At 37.9% G+C, this 18,814-nt stretch overlaps 1 protein-coding gene across 1 annotated transcript in view; it reads left to right on the top strand.

The window, feature by feature from the left end:
* CMPK1 (cytidine/uridine monophosphate kinase 1) overlaps positions 1–12,235 on the top strand; it is a 32,833-nt gene extending 20,598 nt beyond the window's left edge. The window contains exons 2-6 of the mRNA XM_019749416.2: positions 4,012–4,158; positions 7,310–7,462; positions 8,689–8,765; positions 9,077–9,173; positions 10,092–12,235. Of these exons, the coding sequence (XP_019604975.2) occupies positions 4,012–4,158; positions 7,310–7,462; positions 8,689–8,765; positions 9,077–9,173; positions 10,092–10,139 (522 nt within the window). The 3' untranslated portion in view covers positions 10,140–12,235. The remainder of the gene's footprint in view (positions 1–4,011; positions 4,159–7,309; positions 7,463–8,688; positions 8,766–9,076; positions 9,174–10,091) is intronic.
* The last annotated feature ends 6,579 nt before the right edge of the window (positions 12,236–18,814 follow it).

Genomic DNA, 18,814 nt, shown 5'->3' on the forward strand with positions numbered 1-18,814 from the left:
TCTCAACCACAAGGTTGCCGGTTCGACTCCCACAAGGGATGGTTGGCTGCGCCCCCTCCAACTAGCAACGGCAACTGGACCTGGAGCTGAGCTGCGCCCTCCACAACTAAGACTGAAAGGACAACAACTTGAAGCTGAACGGCACCCTCCACAACTAAGATTGAAAGGACAACAACTTGACTTGAAAAAAAAAAAAAGTGACTGGTGAATAGAAGATTTGAAAAAAAAGTGGAATGTGGATGAGAAATAGAAAGACATTTCTGTATAGGTTTGACACGGTTATATTTGTTTAAATTCCTTGTTTCCTTGAACTTTGCAGATAAGGTTGTGTTCTCTCTTTTGACAAACTGTGTAATTGTTTTTTAAAAATATCATTTGTATACCTCTACAGTTTACAACTAGTTTCTCTTTTAAAAAAGTGATATGCCAAAACCCATTTTAATGCAATATAAAGCTTGCAAATTTGAGCTCTGCAATGCCAGGAAACAGTGTATATACTAATTTCTAAATTGCTAGCTGTACTTCTAAATGTCTATGTTGTTCATACAGCAGAGGCAGTCCATACAGAGCAATTTGTATTTTTGGTGTTTCACTGAGCTTTTGCCATTGTTTAGTACTGTTTGTTTCTGCAGTTGTTCAGTATTACCATCTGCTGTCATTTCTAGACAAGATGAGAGCATCCAGCAAGCATAGACTTCCAGGCAGGAGCCAAAGTAATCAGTGAGAAATGAAACTGCTATAAAATTTTGTAGACAGTATATGCAAAACGCTTTTTGAAAATTGTACATCGTCAATGTGAAAGTAGGTCATACCTCATTTTTTATAAAGTCTTTTTTACACCCATCTTTCAAGAGTTTGCTTATACTGGTGATCAAAGTAGGCATTGAAAAATAATGTGGTATGGAAATAATTTTTAAATAATAGTTTAAAGAATTAAAAACTTGTATTTATTTCCATTTTCTGTAAATGATGGGAATTTTTTTAAAGGCCTATTACAACAACCAAATATACTTTTCATCATTTCTTGTACTGGAAGGAGCTGTATGACTAAGAGAGACATGAGTGATACTATGGTTTGTGTTTATTCTCACCAAATTTTAGACCCAATTTTAGTCAGTAAATAGTTTAGAATTTAATTTCCTTTGCTGACTACCTTACTGTTAGCTTACTTTAGTAAGCAAGAACAAGTTTAGCCAATAATTTTTAGAAATAAAAAAGAGATAAAAAATATATGGCTCCTGCAATCCAGAAAAAGAAAAAACTCACTGGGAAATTGAAAGAGTTTTTATAAAAGGTGTAATTGAAACACTACTTTAAAAGGGAGATAGGAATGTGGGCTGTGTCAAATCTTAACATTGAAATTAAAGATGAAATATAAATTATCAAATATTTATTGTACACTTACTATGAATAAGATAAAAACCCATTTAGAGAGTCTTAAAAATTAACTGAACATTGAATATACTTCTGAGTGCCCTGATATTTGAGAGTAAAGATATTTTAAAAATAGATTTTATGGTTCTTTCGGTTTAATAAAAAGGAATGTACAAGTTCATGTGGGAGAAAAAGCTTTCCAGTATTCAGAAAATACTGTCTCTTAGATTTGTATTGTTTTCTCATTTCAGCCTTGGGGAAATAGTAGAACAATCCCATAGCATCTTATATGACTTAGCTCCACTGTTACCGTATACCCTGACCTAATACATCATTTGTAAGTCCTTAATAAGAATGATCATCACAAGAATACTATACTACTGACCTTTCGTAGGATAGTCATATCTATTATCTCTATTAAGCCTCTTGATTAGTCTGTTGAAACAATTAAAGTGAATACATACACATTATAATACAAAAATGGTGTGTGTGTATACATATATATATACACATATATAATACAAAAATACTTCCAGATTATTTAAGATAAATGTCTGCATGATGAGAAGGAGGTAGTTGATGGCTTTTATCACCTACTATGTGTCAGGCTCCTTGGTATGCAATTTCTGTGTGTTATCTAATTTAATAATCATCACTGACTTATAAAATAGGTAACTGTATTCCCATTTCAGTATGAGACCTCTCTAATCGCAACTAGAGAGGTAGGAAATGGACTTTTGAGAGTAGGAAGGAAGATTCTGGTCTAGGTGGACAGGCAGTGATACTCTAAGACACTATTTGATTGTGTGACCACTCTCCAGAACGGTCAGGAAAGCTGATTTTGTGGAGGTGGAAGGACTTGTGCTGTTTACTGAGAAAGGAACAAAACAGAAGAATGGGGTTTGTGTAAACGCTGATGAGTTCAATTTACATGTGTTGAGTTTAAGGAAGGGAAGCAGAGATTTGGGTACAGCCAACAGTGGTAAGATTTTTTTTTCCCTTAAGTTGTATAAATTTTTGTTAAGCATTTCTTTGAACGTTATTAATAGCATTTAAATGTTGATTGTGTTCATGGAGGAATACAGGGAGGTGTTAATGCCTTCGTTACTGGAGAACAGACCCTTCTCCGTGTGGTGTCCAGGTTCTTGGTATCCCAAACAAAGAATTGAGTGGGACACCAAAAGGCAGTGGTGAAAGAGCAGTTTGTTAGAAACGAAAGTACACCCCAAAGAGATAGGGGTCGGAGATAGTGGGCCGGAGCAAAAGAGTGGCTCAAAAGGTGCTGACTGGCAAAGACTTGGAGTTTTTATTTTCTTTTTTCTAAAATGGACTACTCCTCTCTAGGTGTGGGGCCATTGACATCTGTGATTGACAAGAGGCTATTACCTCATCTTTTTAGACTGCGCATGTTCCTTCCCAGAATTCAGTGTGTTATAATGATATTAATGATATTAATTCAGTGTGTTATAATGATACAATATGCATGATATTATAATGATGGTATAATAAGGCTGAGGTAAGATGAAAGTCATGTAGCCTTTATTGCACAGGTGTGACTGACCAGTCTAATCTAGTTAGTAGTTTATGTCTTCTAAGTGTCTTCACAGTGGCTAATGGTTATGGCAGATAAGGGAAAAATTTGGGCGTAGAGGAGAGGTTTTGGGAGGTCTCTGGGCGGTTCACCATAGGCTGTGTGGAACGTACAGGAGTGTCTGGAGACCCCATTCCTATCTCTAACTGCCTGCCTTATTTCCCCTCAGAGGTGTGATCCCTATAAATCTATGGGAAGTTGAGGAACAGGAGATGTCTTCTTCCGTGTCTGCTTCCTGCTGAATATGGCTGTTGTCCCTGCCTGTCGGGGATTCATGGGACTCTCGCCCTATCTGATCTTAGATGAGGGGAAGGGGTCTTGAGATCCACCTGGAAGACCGTGTTGGCCTCCTTGGTTGGGGTGTACTGGAAGCCTTGCAGGGGCATCATTTGTATCCTGATTGTCCCTAGATGAGGAGAGATACATTTTGATTCATAGATTAAAAGCGCTGACCCAAGGAGTGGGACTCAAGCTACTGACGCAGGGTGAAAGTCCATCTGACTTCATACTAGTTATTCAGGTCGCCTTGTTTACCCAGGGTCTGGAATGGCCTGGAAAGAATGCTGGGCCACAGTGATTACAGTCAACAAGCTTAAATCTCAGGCTTCTGGGTAGTTATCTGAAGCAGAGGATGAGAGACATTCTATTCTATGATTTAGGCTAGGAGCAGTCTTTAGTTTAAGATTAAGATACTGATTTAAAAAGTGAGTAAAACCAGGGACTAGGGAGCTAAAAGAAACTAGGGAAAAGGAGACTTAAAATTCCTATAGTGAGGGGGCTCTCTCTTATCACCTTGAATGGTTAGATAAATTTTGGGATCATGTCATGGCTTGTGGACATTGTAGGTAAAGGACATTTTTAAGGCAAATTGAGAAATTGTATGGAATGTCTCTCAGATTTTTTAATTGTTTATTTAATATACAAGCAAAGCTTTGTTAATGTAAGAAAAGTTAGAATATAGAAATTAACACGAATGGAAAAGAACCGATAGTCCTGCCGCTGGGTTGCATGTGCTGATTTTCTTTCCTATGTGTTGTTTCTTTCAGAAATATGGCTACACACACCTTTCTGCAGGAGAACTTCTTCGTGATGAAAGGAAGAACCCAGATTCAGAATATGGTGAACTCATTGAAAAGTACATTAAAGATGGAAAGATTGTGCCAGTTGAGATAACCATCAGTTTGTTAAAGAGGGTAAGGAGTGTGAGTCCCAGCCAATTAAAACCAGCAAGGAAATGAGAAATTAAATCTAGCTTTTCTTTGAGTAATGAAAAAAATCAAAGTATTGAATTTCTTGCATGTAGAAGGTGGTCATAGTATTTGAGAATGGAAATTCCACTTTTACCTGGGAAGAAATTAGACAGTAGCAGGCATCCTCTACCTTGGTCTAGGATCAGCTACTGCTCAACTTAACATCCATATCAGTGCACTTTACCCTTCCCAATGTGCAGACAATCGCTTTTGAATTTCTACTTCTTCTCCTTTTTCTTCTTCCCCCCTCCCATCTTCTTTTCCCTTTTCTGTTTTCTTATAAATTTCCTCTTCTCTCCTCTCCCTCATCCCTCTCCCCCCTCCCTTTCTTCCTCTCCCATGACCCTCCCATTGTTGCTGTTCTCTCAGTCCTGATACCTCCTTTTCTGGTGCGTGCATCACCATCTTGAGGGTGAAATGCTAAGACTAACAGCTGTCAAACTAAAATATGTCTCTTCTAAAAAACAGATACCTTGAATTTTCATAACTGCACACTATAGATTCCCAAGACATAGTCACTAATGGGTATTTTCGCATATAGGAAATAGTGAAGGAGAAATGCAAGAGTGGAAACAGTGAGATGTAGTTGAAGACCAATGAGAGCATCTAGATGGAAACAGAGAAACTTGAAAATGAAGAGCTCATTCACACACATTCTTTCCTCTTGTCTCAGAGATTGGAGTAACCTGCTTCTATTCCAGAATAAATAAATCCTCTCTTCTTATTCTCTGGTTATAATGCCCTTTCCCCACTTTATACCTAAGCATTGTGAAAGACTGGTTTATATTTTTTATTTTTTCACTTTCTGCTCATCAGACCTTTGCAGTCAGGTTCTATGTCCATCTTCATTGAAACTATTCCTGCCGATGTTACCAGTGATCTTCTCTATCAAATCTAGGGGATATTTTCAGTCCTTTTTCTCGCAGCATTTAACTCTACTTACTGTCTTTTTGAAACTCATTCTTTGTTTTCTGTGACACCATTTTTCTTGGTCTCTAACTACTTCAATGACTGCTGTTTTTTAAATCGTTGATAGTTCTTCTGCAGGTTTCCTAAACCATATGCTTCAAGGGTTTCAGTCTTGGCTTTCCTCTCATTTTATATATTTCTTGCTGGATGGTTTTAGCCACGCCCAAGGCTTTCACTGCGCTAATGATGCCAAAATCTATAGCTCTAGCACAAATCTTTTTTCTGAACTCCAGACTTATATTTCGAACTAACTACTGGGCATCCATCTGAATGTCTTACAAGTATCTCAAAATCAACATGTCAGAGACTGACTGTATCATCTAGAATGTGATCGCTTTTATTTCCTGTCCCAGTTAATGGTTCTACCATCTACCCAGCTGCCCAACCAGAAGTCTGGGTGCCGTCCATTTCTCCTTCACGTCCCCAGATCGATCCAGTGAGCAGATCCTTCCAGTTGTCTTCCTCTTAATCCTCTTCTCTTAGCCTTTTTTCTCTGTCACCACTGTCACCTTAATTCAGATCCTCTTCTTGACCATTGCTAGAGCCTCCTCGTTAGTTTTTTTACCTTAAACATCCTTGTCCCTTCTGATTCATCTTTCATGATACAGTCAAGATGATTTTTTCTAAAAGGTGATAAGAACATATTCTTCTGCTTAAAATCCCTCCGTGGTCCTTTATTGCTTCCAGAGTAAAAACCAACTCCTTAGTGTGGCAATGAAGTTCTTCATTACTCTTGCCCCTACATGCTTCCTAGTCATATCTCCCACCACTTTCTACATACATCATAAGATTCCACTATAGCACCTTACTTCAGATTCATAAAAGCTGTTATGCTTTCTCTTTTCTGAGCCTTTATACGTCCAGTTTACACCATCTAGAGTACCAGTATCCCTTTCTACCTTCCATTTCAATATTCAGGATTCAGCTCTGCTTCCACCTCTTGAGTAAAGCTTTCTCTGAGTTTCCAGGTAGTTTGTGCTTGCTTCTTTGTTTTATCATAGCATCTGTTCATAGTTCATACCTCATCATAGAACTTAGCACATTTAACTTACATATTTGTTAGCCCTGGACTGTGAGCTTCCTTAGGGGCCATGACCTTGCTCTTTGTGTTCTCTGATAGTAGGCCTCAAATAAATATGTTTAGTGGGTAGAATATTGATGTACGTCTTCAGGTATCTTCTACTACCATAATTAGGGTAGAAATGCTTATAGCAGTAGCCCAATAGTGTCTGTGGAAGTTTTGTGAATATTAGAGAAGCTAGATGCTGGGATAAATGAATAAGGATCCTGACAGCCATTGTTCTTGAGGGACCGAGAAAACAGTTTGAGCACAGAGAAGACTAGATATCAGTTTCTTTTGGAATAGAGGCTGCTTTGGAGTTTGTCAAAGTCATGCATCCATGGTGGTTGATAGTGGTAAGGATTTGGAGATTAGACAGCTATCTGCATCTCGTGTTCACATATTCCCACATTCTACCTAAATTCAGACTTTGGAAGAGGATGGTGAAATGTGTTTCTCTTCGTCTCTTTCTGAATGTATTGTTTACTTTCTACATATGTTTTGGGGTAGCCAGTGGCATTTAGGTTTAATTAGCTTCAGTTAAAAAAAAAAATTAACTCACACTAATAATTCATTCTAGCAATCTCTTTATATTTGTCCAAAGTGTTTTTGCAATTAGATTTGAATTATTGCAGAAGACTTATGGAAGTAGCATACTTTCCACCACAGCAGAACACTTGGGAAGAGGAAAGGGAAGGTAAGATAGGGTACCCAGTGACTAGAGCAAAAATAGGCATTATTGGCATTATTTTTGCTGTTTATAACTTTGTGAATGCTTATGTGAAAGAATACGTGCTTACTATAGAAAATTTAGAAACTACAGGAAAGAATTGTGAGTGTGTGTATATAAAATGGGGGAGGGATACATACCCATAATTTTACCAACTTGAGGCAACCATGTTAATACATTGGCTCAGTTCCTTAAAGTCGTTATTTCCCTATGATTCCTTCACTCTTATGATTTAAAGAATAATAATAAAACAAACACCAATATATCCACCACCCTGCTTAACAAATTACATTTTGTTAATATAGCGTTGACCCTAAATCTTCCTTTTCCTTTAGGAAATAGATCAGACTATGGCTGCCAATGCTCAGAAGAATAAATTCTTGATTGATGGATTTCCAAGAAATCAAGACAACCTTCAAGGTTGGAACAAGACCATGGATGGGAAGGCAGATGTATCTTTCGTTCTGTTTTTTGATTGTAATAATGAGGTAACAAAAATCTTCATTCGCCCTTTACTTATGTTAGTATTTACATTTTATGTTGGCAGTAGTACTTTTTTGAATTAGAACATTGGATAGACAGAACAGCACTGTCTTGCTGTTGGAGTGTTAAGCACTCTTTGGCATCCACAACCTCGTTGACCTAAAATTTGCTTTTATTTTTCTAAGTAACAAGAATTTATTTCATTTTGCTTTGGTTTTAAGAATTGATTAGCAATAATGTTAGGTAATGAAGCTGCACTGTTACTTCTTAGGTATGCACTATTATCAGAGAGTATCTTGCCTTAGGATGGTTGTTTACTGGAAGAGAAGCACATTTCTGGAAAGTTGGGAAAACTTTCTGTTTTAAGGAAACATAATAGAAGATAGCCTGATTTGTCTTCTCGGAGTAAGATGATCTTGAGAAAAGCAAGAAAGTGTTCTTTTTCTTTTCGGCTCTTCTAATACCATGCTCAGACATACCTTTGAATAACTAAATGAATTTCTTAGAATCATTTAGTTAAAAGGCCTGACTGTTTGACACCTGTCCACTTCCTTAAATGAATCCCAACAGCCTGAAAGAAGAAGAATCTGAAGTACTGCCTTGAAGGAAGCTGACTATTCTTAGGTTGAATTGCAAATATGCCTTGGAGGAGGGACTTGCTGCATCCTTTGAGTTGTTTAAAAATGTAACTCTCTTCTTCCAACCCCCAAAAATATGTTTCCACTTATTCTTCAAAGTTAACTTTAGAATGTTACCACAGCTTTATAACTAAGGAATGTTTATTCACGATTAACAAGGGGTACTTTATTCAAATGCAAATATGTTGATTCTTAAATATTTGGGTATTTATGGAATTATCGAAAAGTAAGCAGAAATAGAACAAAGCTTGAGGTACGTAATTCATACCTAATAAGTTAATAATATATCCTAGATGGAACCATACACATACAGATCTTCTTTTTATTGCGGTTTGAAAAAAATACACAGGAAAAACTGAGTCATGAATGAATTATTATGCTCTATACTTATTTAACCTAGTTTATATAAATTGAACCACATGTTTAAATTTAAAAGGACTTTGCATGTTGATTAATGAATTAGACACATTGGGTTTCATGCTGTTTTTCTTTTTTTTTTTTTTAACTCTTCAAACTTTATTCTCTTTTCAGGTTAAAAGAATGTCAAATTTGTATCTTTCCTTTGTAAAATAACTTTTTATTTCTCTTTTTAGATCTGTATTGAACGATGTCTTGAGAGGGGAAAGAGCAGTGGTAGGAGTGATGACAACAGAGAGAGCTTGGAAAAGAGGTACTTGGCAGTTTTTATACATAGCCATCTCAATCTCAGAACTTGAGTAGCAGATTAAATGCTTGCCTCATTTTGGTCCAGAAAAACAAAACATTATGCTCCAAAATGTAAAATGGCTTGTCTGAGAAAATGATAAAAAAGTCAGTTGGGTCAGATCAGAAACAAAACATTATGCTCCAAAATGTAAAATGGCTTGTCTGAGAAAATGATAAAAAAGTCAGTTGGGTCAGATCAGTTGTCCTCTCAGCTGTCCTGTAACATGGGGGAATGGATGCATACTTCGAAGCTTGCAATATTTGCTTCTTTTGCAGAATTCAAACCTATCTTCAGTCAACAAAGCCAATTATTGACTTATATGAAAAAATGGGGAAAGTCAAGAAAATCGATGCTTCTAAATCTGTTGATGAAGTGAGTATCCCTAGCCTGCCTTACAAAAAAAGTCAAGTAAAAATGTATTTTTGGGTCAAGGATTAGGCATGAGAAAAAGAAATATTATGACACTTTAGTTTGCTTTCCAAAACATTGGAGACTAAATGAAAAATTAGGCTTTTTCTCCTGTTTTGAATACAGTCTAAAATGGGTTTTACACTTTCACACTTGTTCTTCATAAGAAATGGGTAGTTTATTAATTCTAAACCTCTTTTCTGAAACACTGGAAAATTGGCACTTTGACAACTATAATTTGGACCATAATCATTTTTTAAAAATCTATAACCTGAATTTCAAGTCATCTAGCTTAGGAGCCCTAGGCTGCCTCCATCTCTTCCATCACAGAGCATGTAGCTCCAGAGGTCCAGCATTTCCTTGACTCAACACCCCTCTCTTCCTTCATGAATCAGTGGTCTCAGTATTGTGGTTTACAACCCCTCAGTGTCTAGCAACTATTTCTAGTGCCTCTGAATTCACCTAATCTTCCCTGATTCCCTGAATCTTCTTCCTCTGGATCTTTCTTTTTTATTATATAGTCATTTTTGGTTTTTATCCATTGTCACTTCCTATAGCAGTGAGGTAAATATATCAGAAAACTTAAGTGTTTTAGAATCAGATCTAGGAAGATAAGCCACTTCAGTTTACATTTTATCAAATTATGGGTAGCCTATCAAGTTTTGTCCTAAAAACACAATGAAATTTAATGCAACATGTTCATAATTTTATATGTATTATTTATATTATATTACTGTCTATAGTAAAATAGATGAAACTAAGAAATCATAATGTTTTTAATGGTCCATTTTGAAAATTAATATAAAATTGACATATTTTTAAGCCATATGGTATTTTAACAATCTCTGCTTTTTAAATAATATTATCTTTTTCCCTTTACAGGTTTTTGATGAAGTTGTGAAGATTTTTGACAAAGAAGGCTATCTGTAAACTTAAAAGCATCCTTGAAATCATGCTTGAATATTGCTTTGATATAGCTGCTATCACAATCCCTTTTTAAGGCAATTTTAATCTTTCATAATTACATAACAGTTAATGGCTAGAAAGTAAGACATTAAATTTTTTATCTTTTTTTTTGGTTATAGGAGTAGTCAGTGAATTCGGGTCTAACTTCATCTTAGCTGTGGTGCTCACAAAACAAAGAAGGGTATTAGCTAGTTCTTTGTTTTTATTTAAAAAAGAATATCCCTTTTATTGTTTGTGCCTTCTGTGAGCATAACTTTTTAGTATATGATGTTTCATTCTCTGATGTTTAGTATATGTGTATATCCCTTTAGTTATTACAACATGTCAGGATTAGGGATTCCTTACTTCCTCTTTTTCTTGCAGGTTTTAAATTTCCAACCTGTTAAGTGAATTTGTGGACCAAATTACAAAGGAACTTTTTGTGTAGTCAGTTCTTGCACAATGTGTTTGGTAAACAAACTCATACAATGAAGTCCTAAATGTGTTTTCATACTTAACAAATAACTGACCATTTCCTATAGAAAGGTAAGAAAACTTAGGCTTCCTTTTACTACAACTTGTACAAAGTTGTGTGACGGGGCATAGTCTTTGCTTCCAGAGATTTGGGATGGTGACAATGGGGGTTCAGAGCCTGGCAGAATTGTCAGCTTTATTCTGACATAAATCTGAGGTTAAGGGGCAAGGATCACATTTAATGACATGTGTTTCTTATGCTCTATTACATAGTGTTACTAATGATTAAACTGATCTTAACAAAATTCCTAGCAGTGGAACCTTGAAATGCATGTACTAGGTTTATGGTAAAATGGGGTTGTTTTTGTTTGTTTTCTAGGCTAAATATAAGGTTAGTATAAAGTAGAAGCAATCTAACGGTTAAGTTTCCCATTTGTATTTTATTTTCTTGAGTACTTTTTTTTTCATAGTTATTTGTCTAAGAAGATTTAAAAATCATTGCACTTTGGTCAGAAAAATAATAAATATATCTTATAAAGGTTTGATTCCTTTCCTGGCTACTTTTATTCGTAAATTCTTTTTTTTGGCATCATGTTGAAGTATGGAAAGGTATAGAATAAAAAGAGAAGCCTATAGAGTCCAAAAGAATTTTTTCTTAACTCTATTCTTTCTTGAAAAATCTCTGACAAATTTGTTTTTTCCTTTCTTACCTTTTTTCTACCATCACTAATGCAAAATGGTATCCAAGGTTCTTATAAGATTTATTAAAATGTTTCTCATCTTCATCGCTTATACCATTGGGTATACAGGGTTAAATCAGGCAAGAAATTTTTATTTTGTATAATTAGAGTTTATATTTAAAGTCATTGGGGATAGTGAGAACAATTTATGGATGTCTTATATTGTAATAGATTCATTTATTTCTATGTGTGTTATGAAATTCATTTATTAATGAAGAATGTTCAATATACTTGCCATTAGAAAACAAAGTATCCATAAGTATTGTATCATATTAGCCACCAAAATTTGTATTGACATTATGTTGGTTTCTTGGCAGCGACTGTAATGAATTCTTATCTAGTGATTCAGTCCAGCCAATCCAGAGGGATTTTACTGGTAATTTTATCAAACAGCTGTAGTATGAAGCAGGAGTAAAGACTTAATATTTTGAGTGCATTACTAGTCACATAAGTGAAGAAATCCATCATATCAGGATCTGAATATTTATATTGATATTGTGAAAGCATCCTTAATTTAAGGTTTTTAAGAAGACTGTTGAGATTAGGTGCTTTGCTTCCTTTCATCAAATATCTTCTGTGGCATTTGAAAACAAAAACCAAGAAACATAGTAATTACTAAATTATGAAGTTTTGCTTTTTGTTTGCTTAAGTAGAAAAATATGTTAGCAATATTGAGTTGAGGAGCTAATTGACATACATTTGACTTCACTAGATTGGTCATTCAATTTGTTAAAGATACAGTCACCAAGAAGTGTTTTACTTTTTTGAAAGACCCCAGTGGAAGCCTTGCTGTTTATTTTCATTCTCTGATGTTGGACATATATGAATTATTTAGTAAATAACCCCAATAAATTTTGTGCTACGGCCTTTTCTGTTTGCTGGTTCAGATTTCTGTTCTCAAGCATATTGTAGATCAAGAAGTAACATCTTTAACATGTGGGTCTTTGCACACATGGCAAAAGCAGAGTTCAGGATCCAGGAGAATTTGCTGCTCTGTGTATTATGTTTGTGTGTCTTCAGTTAAGCAGAAAGCGTGACTTTATCCCATTCCTTCAAGAAGTAATCTGAATTGAGGCACAAGTAGCCTATTTCATTCCCAGCCTGCCGCATCAACTCTTCATCTTTTGGAGGGGGAAATTGGCAGTAGGCAGTGTGTCTCAGGATGCAGGGTTTTGGGGGTTTTTGGCTTTGTCCATGTAATTCCAATGGTCCCTGGAGATAATAGTGGCTGAAAGTATTGGCCAGACTAGGTCAGCATCTTTTCCTTGGAAGTTTGGTCCTTCATTTTCAAACACATATTAATTGCATAAGCCATAGTGCTACAAACACATTCTCTGCCTTCCAAGAATTTTCTATTTAAAACTAACACTCTGGTGTGGATAGACCTTCAGATAGACCATTCTCTGCTTTCCGCGAGTTTTCTATCTAAAACTAACATTCTGATGCGGATAGACTTTCAGATGTCTTCTGTTGACTAACTTCCGTCATTCTTATATAGCCTGTTGCACTTCTCCCTAGCCTACCTGCATACTTCAGCTGAATTAAGTACTCCTTCATTCTAAGCATTTTTTTAAATGAAAGAGAGGGAGCTCATTTATTGTATACCAAAGGAAAAAGGTAAAAATCGTCCTAATCACCTATCCCTTTATCCCTCATCTCTGACTCCAATGTAAGCACTCTTGGACCCAGGTCTGCTTTCCTCTGAATGAGGCTGGTGGTTGTGATTGTGATGCATTTCATTCTGGACAACATCGTTCATGCCCTGGGGAAAGCTGAAGGACTAAGCTGAATTTCTGGCTACCACCCTGTGCCCTATGCCAGCCATACTGACTGCAGGCTCTCACCAGGGCTCAGACTTGTATGGATCCCTGCTGTCCCTGTTCATCAGAGCAGAACCTGCCTCTCTTGCGTCCCTCTTCAAAGAGGCTTTTCTTTCATGAACTTGTCCTCCCTAAGACTCTGGCATGAGAGAAGATGGCTTAATTATTTTGTACTGTATAGGGAGACAGGGTAACAAATTAACATTTCTCCAGGTGAGGTTCTTGCAGCCACAGAAAATTGTTTTCTATTTATGGTACATTTTGAAGTAACTAGGCAACTTCCTAACACTGGCCTTTGACGCCCTAACCAGCCAGAGGAAAAGCATGTGCAGAGGTAGCACTACATTCGAGCTAATGGTAGATAGTCCAAGCAAACCAAAAACTGCCTTCTGCACAGTGGGATCAAGCAATTAAGCACCGTACCATATACCATGTTTCCCCGAAAGTAAGACCTAGCTGGACAATCAGCTCTAATATGGAGCAGAAATTAATATAAGACTCAGTCTTATTATACTATAAGACCAGCTTAATATAACATAATAATATAACATAACAATATAAATATAATACAATATAATACCAGGTCTTATATTAATTTTTGCTCCAAAAGACGTGTTAGAGCTGATTGTCTGGCTAGATCTTACTTTCGGGGAAACATGTAAATAGCAGATGCATTCTCATTTGGTTGAATCACCACATTTAAAAAGAGAAAGTATCACGTGTATACATTTTTTTGGCACCTGCAGTATATAATCTTTATGTATTTACCAACTTTTTAATTAAAGATCAACTGTCCCCCCCAAAAAAAGAAAAAGAAGAGAGAAAGTGAAATTCTAATAAAGCCATGTGTGTGAGTTTTGGGAATGCTCATGTACTATTCTTTAGAAAGCTTCCTGGAAGAAATATACTCTCAGTAGCTGCTTCTGTAAAATCAAGGGGAGAAAAATTGATACAGTGGATTTAAGATGGACTTCCAAGAAAACCCCTGAATTGAGTAAGTTGCCTTGCTAGTTTGTACACCCTTGCAATCCTTTGAGGACTCTGGATTGAACTGGCCCTCTCACAGCCACCTGGCTCTGTGGGCTTCCAGAGCCAGAGGGAAAAGATGTTGAATTAGTTCAGTTGGTTAATACTTAGAAGCACAAAGCTGTTGTGCCTGGCTCGCGCTAAGTTGTTTATTAGTTTTATACAGAAAGTCTCACTTAACTTTGAGATGATGTATAATGAAACCAGATTTACCGTAGGATAATTGATATAAGCCAGTCAAGTTCCTATGGCATCTCATTGTTAATGATGTTGAATGAAATGTTTCGAGGGTCTGGTGGCTCCACAGCAGCTTTGAGAACTTGGCCCAAGTATCTATGATCGTGATGAGCCTGCATCAAACTAGCCTTGTCAAAATGTAAACCTTTTTTCTTTTTAATTACCAGGTAATTTGCACAATAGGCACTACCATTACTCTGTCCTCTACTGGGATAGTGGTCAAGGTGGACACATTATTTGGGGGAAATGTTAAAATTTTTCCCCCACTTCTTCCACCTGCACGCTCCCCTCCGGTTCAAGCTGTTGTTTCTCAGTCTAGTTGTGTAGGACACAGCTCCCTGGCCCATGCTGGTATTATGAGCCTTGCGCTCCCCCAGGCTGAGGCAGTCACCAGTCCTTGGTCGGCCACTCACAGCAGCTCACGGCAGCTCTCGCCAGCTGCCGGCCACTCACGATGGCTGCTGGCCACTCAATGCTGGCTGCCAACCACTCACGCTGGCCACCGGCCCCTCATGGCAGCACACAGGAAGGAATGCTAAAATTTAATTGATTGATGGAAATGGGTTTCAGGAATGTGATTCCCTTAACACCATCTATCTTCATTTTCTCTTAACACGTTGCATACGGCGGGGTTTAAATCCCTCGTGAAGATTCTTGTGATCCGTACGCAACGTGTTAACTTGTGGTTTGAGTAATTCTATGGATATTTCTGAGTTTAGCTTGTGTATTTGATTTAAGAAATTAGCTGTTTGTAGTCATCAGCTAAATCGTTTTATATAACAGTATACAGATTATGGTCAATTGTTGAAATAATAGGTAGATGCATATAGAAGGCCTTATTTCAGGCTGTAATCACATTCATGCAAGGACCTGCTATCTTAACTGAGCTAACTGGTCACATCACAATTGCAGAGACACTAACCTTGGGACAGAGATCAGAGAGTTTGTTACAGAAAATCTATATCTTCCTTAGACAATGTGTCTGTTACCAGATCAGGAGATGAAAATAACACTAAAACGATGATATTACAAAAAATTGGCTGGCCATTCATTCAAAATACGTTTGAGACAGATTTATTAGGGATACAACAATCTAACACACAACTCTTGCCCTCAACAAGTTCACTAGTTAAGCTCAAGTCTAGTGGTTTCTTAACTGTATTGTGTTTTTGTATAGTGCTTTTAATGCTTAAATGCAAACATTTTCACCTCTGTGATCTCATTTTGTTTTCCCAATGACACAGGTTGAGATGGTGATTTTCCTGTTTCATGGATGATTAACTGAGGCCCAAGGAGTCCACGTCAATTGCCCCACCTGCCGACTTAAGCTAAATTAAGTACTCCTTGATTCTAAGCATTTTTGTTTAAATGAAGGAAAGGTCTTTACAGCTAGATAGTTATGAGTCTGGATCTGGAACCTATATCTCTGGGCTTTATTAGATCTGCCTCCTGTCTTTGTAGTAGCTCATGCTGCCTATCTGTAATAAAGCCCAATTTCGAAGTGTGACCTCTAATACTCCACCATCCTTCCTCAGTCACTAGCCTATTAGCGTCATTTATTTTCTCTATTGCACACATGTGCAATTTGTGAAGTTACTTTGTTTACTTATTGTTGATCTCCCTGGCTAGGTTATAAGTGCCAGGACAGCAAAAGTGTCTGTGTTCTTCATCTCTGTTTCCCAGTGCCTGCAAATAGTAGGCACTCAGTAAGTGTTGAAAAAATTAATTGAAAAGGAAAATTATTTTTGTCTATTGCTGCAGGTGGATCACTGAATTTTGGATCCTAATTGGGTCTGCTCACAATCTCCTTAGGATTCCTTTTTCATTCCCTCTGAAGATTGGAAGCTGATCACCATAATTCCTGGGGATGGGATGGGACTTGAATTTTTGACCTCATCAGCCTCACTCTACTTTTAGCACACAACTCACAGAAAGATTTAAAGTGTGACTATCTTGGAATGAAAGCAAGGAGAGACAGGGACCAGAAAACAATGTTTTGGTGAAAATCTCATCCACAGTTCAATCTAATTGATAGATTTTTGACCTATTGTACTTCTATTTCAGTGTTACTGTGTTATGACATAGAAAATCTCTGCTTTATGAAGACTTTTTACAGTTTCTGGTTCATGTTACAGATCTGAATCCGTTCAGTATGCATTTCAACTGGAAGCCTTATAAGACTACAGGGTGTACTCAGCACTTTCACTGACTGTATTGAATTGGGAAAGAATGAAGTGAGATGCTTTCAGCCTGCTTTCTCCTTTATGGTTATGCATTGTAGCTCTTGATCAATAGAGTCTTTGGGAAAGAGGTTTTAGAGGTGTTAGTTGTAGTTCTCTGTTCTCTTAATGACATGGCACAAAGTAGATTCTTAATACACTTTATTATCAGTAAATTATCTACATATTTTATTGTATATTGAAAGAAGGAGAGTGTCCTCAAAGCCATGCAGACAAGCAGAACTAGGCAGCATCCAGCTCTCCTTTCTCCCAGCTCCATTCCTCAACACCAACACGCTTCTACCTCATTCCTAACAAGGACTTGGAAACACAAAGCAGTATTTTGTGATGCTCCAGGGCCATTTCATTCAGTGTGCGGAGCATGTATTTTACACCACATTCAGAAACAAACCAACCAATGCTTCAGGCTCTATCCCCAGAAATTCTAACTTAATTTTAAAGGTTCTTCAGGTGAATCTAAACCAGTGGCTCTCCGACTTCGAAGTGTATCCAAATAATTTGGAGGGCTTGTTAAACCAGATTGCTGGTCTCCCGCAGGGTTTCTGGCTCAGTACATCTGGGATATGGTCCAGGAATTTGCGTGTCTTACAAAGTTTCAGGTGATACTGATAGCGATACTTTGAGAACCACTGTACTAAACAAAGTGACCAGCGTAGATATTTGGCAACTCCCAACCTTGCAACTTCATGGGCAAAGGACCAAGTCTTCTTCGTCTTCGTATCCAGTGCCTAGCGTAGAGTAAGTAGTTAGTGCTTGATAAACTGATAAATTGGTAACAACTTCAGTGAAAGCCCACTGCGGGGACAGAGTCCCAGAGAGCAGTTTCCAGGCTCTCGGCCTCCTACGTTCTTGTGCGGGGAGCGGGACCGGAGATCCTGCATGACACCCACTAATCAAACAGTTGCCTAGTTTACCATCCTTGCAGCTCATGGGTTGCGGTAGGAGAAGTACTGCAAGAAGATCACAAATGTTCTCCCACTAAAGAAATTGTTAAATGAATACCACTTGACATAGTAGGGCTGCTTTCATCTCACTTGGCATCTTAAAAGAGGAGAGCCCAGGGGGCCACCGTGAGTCTGCAGAGCTCTGAAGGGAGATAGAGTAGATGTGGTCACGTGGGCTTGAGGGCAGAGCTAGAGCAGTGGCAGCAATGCCAGAAAGACCTTTTAAAGTTAGAGCCACCCAAGAGTGAACTGGGCTGCTCGAGGACAGACATGATGACTTCCCCCATCACTGGAGGTGTGCAAGCAGAGCAGGACGTTTTAGAACCTAGCCTTGAGATTCAGTGGTTTGGTACCATTTGTTCAAGTTGTCACTATCTAAATCTGAAGTCCACCTGGGACCTCAGCCACATTCTCTGGGCCCTCTTGAAACCCAGGACACAAAACAGTTCCCTGTCCACAGAGGTGGGAAGAAAGGCTAAGGAACATCACGAGAGTCTTCACCTTCCCATGAGAACCCAAATACTGAGAAATTTCTCTAAGCTTCTGTTTTTGCCTACTGGCTGCCCTCCCCAGTGCCTGGGATGGGTAGGTACTCAAAGTTTGTTGGTGGCCATGCTTCTGGTGGTCAGGAGGTGCCTGGTTTGTACTGGAGGGGAGGAACAGTGTATTCTGGGAGAATAAAACAGCAACAGGGAAAGGATGGCAGTGAGGATGAGTGAGGGGTTGGGGAGACCCACTTGCTTGGAGGGGTGGGAGACTATGTACTAAATAATGGGATTGGAGTATGCAGAGATAAGGTGGGGAAATATATTTAATAGCAGGTAAAGGAATGTCGGTTTGTCTTGTATCTGTTTAGCCGGCCCCAGACTAGAATGCTAGGTAACTGCTAGGTTGGATGAGTCAGTTTGACAAAGCCTTCTCAGATTTTGGAGGCTGTTCTACTCCCCCCCCCCCCTTTATTCTCCTCTTTCCCTTCCTCACTGTAAGCTCTCCCTTGAGTTCTATTCTGAACTTAATGGTTTTTCCATCTCACTACGGACAGTTTGCAAACCCTCCCTGGTTTGGCCTGGGTGGGGCTGGGCCCAGAGCCGGCTCAGGCGAGATGAGGAGAGTAGGTGGTTCCCAGCAATAAGCAACCCACAGAATTTTGTCTGTTATTTAAGAAAAGTTTCTGGGTTT

The sequence above is a fragment of the Rhinolophus sinicus genome, linkage group LG06, assembly GCF_036562045.2.
Source record: "Rhinolophus sinicus isolate RSC01 linkage group LG06, ASM3656204v1, whole genome shotgun sequence".
NCBI lineage: Eukaryota > Metazoa > Chordata > Mammalia > Chiroptera > Rhinolophidae > Rhinolophus > Rhinolophus sinicus.